The sequence below is a fragment of the Sciurus vulgaris genome (genome assembly GCF_902686455.1).
Source record: "Sciurus vulgaris genome assembly, chromosome: 4".
NCBI classification, from domain to species: Eukaryota; Metazoa; Chordata; class Mammalia; order Rodentia; family Sciuridae; genus Sciurus; species Sciurus vulgaris.
Window position 1 is genome coordinate 153,641,535 of NC_136464.1, and position 4,404 is coordinate 153,645,938.

General features: G+C 39.2%; 1 protein-coding gene across 1 annotated transcript; it reads left to right on the forward strand.

The window, feature by feature from the left end:
* Positions 1-2,094: 2,094 nt before the first annotated feature.
* On the forward strand, positions 2,095-3,383 carry LOC306659313 (BCL2/adenovirus E1B 19 kDa protein-interacting protein 3-like). Its single transcript, XM_079136759.1, has one exon. The coding sequence runs from the start codon at positions 2,121-2,123 to the stop codon at positions 2,778-2,780; it is 660 nt and encodes a 219-aa protein (XP_078992885.1). The 5' UTR covers positions 2,095-2,120; the 3' UTR covers positions 2,781-3,383.
* The last annotated feature ends 1,021 nt before the right edge of the window (positions 3,384-4,404 follow it).

The window sequence follows — 4,404 nt, forward strand, 5'->3', positions numbered from 1 at the left end:
TACTTCTTGTAGCAAGGACCACAGAACTTCTAAAATTTTTACCAACGTGGTAGGTTTCTGAATCTTTTTAGGATTTATCTTTCACGTCTGGTATATGTCTTACCAAGGTATCCAGAGTGCTCATGGCTCCCTTTTTCAGGCCCAATTAGTGTGATATCATCAAAATGGTAAGCCAGCTTGACTTTTTTGCAGAATGTCTGGATAATCAAGTTACCTTTTTTTTAATATAACAAAGAGTAGAAGAGTTAATATAACTTCCCCAAAAAAACCAGACTCAGGGGAAATAATTCAAATGTAAATATTTATTTAAGAGATGAGGTAAACAATGGAGAATGGGGTGGGGACAGGAGACAGGGAAGGGAAGATAAGGCAATAAAAAATACATCATCAAATTAAATAGCACCTTCCATAACTAGAGTTCCACTCCTTGTGGGATATCTGGGAAATTATGTAAAATACATGTCTCAGAATTATCCTACTGAGGATCAAAAAGAACTGAGATATTTATCTACCAGTCTCTCTCATTCATTGGTTGAGAGCAGCTCCCCAGAGCGAATATCAAGTGGATCACTTGGAGCAACAGTGTAATGGCAACTCATAATTCCAAGTCCAACCATGTTTATAAGGAAAACAACTTTCCATAGCATGGAGCACCCTCATTCTAAACTGGTAGTTGAAGTTAGCCAGGAAACGCAGAAGTGGAAAGGCCTCAGGAATTTGTGAAGGATACTATGGCATCTGCTACACCTTCCATTCCTGATCTCAAAAAGAAAATTATATATTTTGAGACTTGGTGCTGAACAGAAGTGAAAAATAATCTCTTCATGAATCTGGACCTAGAGAATTCTCTGGATTACCAGGTCACCAAAGAAAGAGAGCATTAAACTGGTATTGTGGCCTGAATTATATTCCCCCAACACATCCCTATGTTGAAATCCTAAATCCAAGTACTTCAGAAGGTGGTTGTATTTGGAGACAGAGTCTTTAACTAGGTGTTGGTCCTCATCCAGTCTCACTGGTGTTGTTATAAGAAAAAGAAATTCAGACATACAGAAAGATAGGGAAGTACACACACACAAAAGACCACCTGAGGACATAGTGAGAAGACAGTTGAGAAGACCCCGGGGGAAAGGCCTTGGGGAAACCAAACCAACTGACACCCTGATCTTGGACTTCTAATCTCCAGAACCATAAAAAAATACATTTATATTGAATAAGCCACCTGGTCTGTGGAACCTTGTTATGGCAGTCCTAACAAACTAATACAAATGGGTTGGCTCAATGATCCTGAGACAAACTCTCATGGGAACAAAAATCACAGGAAAAGAATCCCTCCCTCAGGCCAACTCTATCACGATCCAGCAACTCCTCCAAAAGGCCATCACAGAACTTGTCCTGCGTACTGCCAAATCCTCAGGACCAGCAGAACTTGTAAATTTCACCATGTCTTCTTTGAATTACACAAAGGTTATCCATCTTCAGGAATGGAATCTGGGAGAAAGAACACCACAAATGATCTTGGTCATTTAAGCTTACCTGATTCAACACTCCCACCTGAACTGGACACAGCCAGCCTAGACTCTTATCCCCTGTACACTTCAGGCAGAGGTTAGATGCTGAAGGATGCCAGGGGACAATTCCTAAGAAGAGGACCTCCTGTTCCTCCCCTGCCCTTGGAAATATAATATGGACCTTCCTAAGAATTCTCTCCACCAAGTTATTTCCTTACCCGAGCACAACTTCCCCTGGCAACAAGATATGTTTCTCTATCATACACTGGATTTCGTCTTTTGTCCTACAATCTGGAAATAGAAGTGAGTCACCTTCAGAGTTATTCCAGCCTTCAAATGAGCTTATCCAGGACCATAGGAAGACAGAGTAGTAGTAATTTTTGTCTTTTTAGTTTTATTGCAACTGATTAGGAATATATATAATGGCTCAAATGGATATTTCATATAATTATAATTTTAAGGTAATATTGCATAAATGTACATTGTATAAATGTAACATTATTAACAAATTGCTTCCATTTTATGAATTTAGTTGGAATCCAGTTTCAAACATTTATCTTTTTAAGACTGATATTAGGCTGCGGCCGCAGGTCTTCCAGCCGCCCGACGATGTCGTCTCATTTAGTTGAGCCACCGCCGCCCCTACACAACAACAACAACAACTGCGAGGAAGGGGAACAGGCTTTGCCTCCGCCAGCCGGCCTCAACAGTTCCTGGGTGGAGTTACCTATGAATAGCAGCAATGGCAATGATAATGGCAATGGGAAGAATGGGGGGCTGGAACACGTACCTTCTTCCTCCTCCATCCACAATGGAGACATGGAAAAGATTCTGTTGGATGCACAGCATGAATCAGGACAGAGCAGTTCAAGAGGCAGTTCTCACTGTGACAGCCCTTCACCTCAAGAAGATGGGCAGATCATGTTTGATGTGGAGATGCATACCAGCAGGGACCATAGCTCTCAGTCAGAGGAAGAAGTGGTAGAAGGAGAGAAGGAAGTTGAGGTTTTGAAGAAAAGTGCAGACTGGGTATCGGACTGGTCCAGTAGACCTGAAAATGTTCCACCCAAGGAGTTCCACTTCAGACATCCCAAGTGCTCCGTGTCTCTAAGCATGAGGAAAAGTGGAGCCATGAAGAAAGGCGGTATTTTTTCTGCAGAATTTCTGAAGGTGTTCATTCCATCTCTCTTCCTTTCTCATGTTTTGGCTTTAGGGCTAGGCATCTATATTGGAAAGCGACTGAGCACACCTTCAGCCAGCACCTACTGAGGGAAGGAAAAGCCCCTGGAGATGCGTGTGGCCTGTGAAGTGGTGTATTGTCACAGTAGTTTATTTGAACTTGAGACCATTGTAAGCATGACCAACCTTCCCCCCTATTTTTACATATCCAGTCCAGTAACTCTCAATTCCAGTATTTTATTCAAACTCGGTTGAGGCATTTTACTAACTATATTCCCTTTTTTGGCCTGTAAGACACTTTAGAATTTCCTAACAGAATTTACTGTTGTTTAGAAATTTGCAAGGGCTTTCTTTCCGTAAATGCCACCAGCAGATTATAATTTTGTCAACAATGCTATTGTCTCCTATTAGTACCACCAGAATTAGACCTGTATCATTCATGGTAGGAATTTTACTCTGGCAGTGTAACTACCATCTCAAAATGAGATCAGGTTGTTAGCAAATGATATAAAATGCTTTGTTGTTTAGTTTTTGTTTTGTTTTCCAAGACAAAGTCAAGCTTCCCAAAGCTTGAATTTATAGTTATTAAAAAGAAAGCAAAAACAAAAAACAAAACAAAACAAAACAAAAAAAAAACCAAAAACCAACCAAACAAACAAACAAAAAAGCAAGATACAAGAAAAAAAAATATCCTGGGCAATAAAAAATTATTTTAAACTAAAAAAAAAAGACTGATATTATTGATTTTGTATTTGTTGTCACTATTTAATCATTTTCTTATTAATCCAGAAACACTTTCTTTAGTTTAAGTGCTATAGTCAAACAATTAAATAACTTTTTAAACAGAAGTTTGGTAGAATTACAATTCTTTTTATTCTTCTGAGGCACGGGGGATTCGAACTGCAGACCTTGCGCATGCTAGGCAAGCACTCTCCAAAAGAGCTACCTCTTCAGCTCCTACAATTCCTAAGATATTATCCTATAGCAATAGAAGTTGCTTATTTAAGTGTAAATCAATTTTTGTGAATCAAATATTGCTTCACTTTCTTCTAACAGTGGAAGTACAGTACCTCGATTATTGGTATTTGTATTCTTTTCCTGCAGCTACTGTTACGAAGTATTGTTAACAAGGTGACTTAAAACGACAAATTTATTCTCACTTAGCTCTGGAAGTCAGAAGCCCAAAATCAAAATGTCAGCTGCTCCACATTCCTAGAGGCTCCATGGGAGAATCCTTCCTTGCCTCCTCCTCCCTCTTATGATGGACAGCGTGCTTTGGCTTTCTGGAATTGTGGTCACTCCATTTTCTGCCTCTCTCTGTCCTCACACTGTCTTTTCAAGTGTCTATCTTACAAAGACACTGTCATTGGAGTTAGTTCCCACACAGGTGGTCCAGGATGATTTTAAAGTCCAGAAAGATTTTAAAATTCTGAGTATATTTCCATGTACCAAAGGTTGTATCTCTGCTGATTGTTAGATGAATGTGTTTACCTTCAAAAATGGCCATTTAAAAAAAAAGTAATATAATATTTATAAAACAAAAATGTTGCACAATGGGAAGTCTAGGTACATTGTTTTTAATATGAGTGTGAAAGACTAAAAAGATACTAAAATGTAAGCAGTGGTAGTGGAAGGAGAGTGAGATCTGGGAGATGGGAGGAATGGAAGAATTCTACCATCTTTCTTAGTACACATTTGCATTAAAATTCATGAC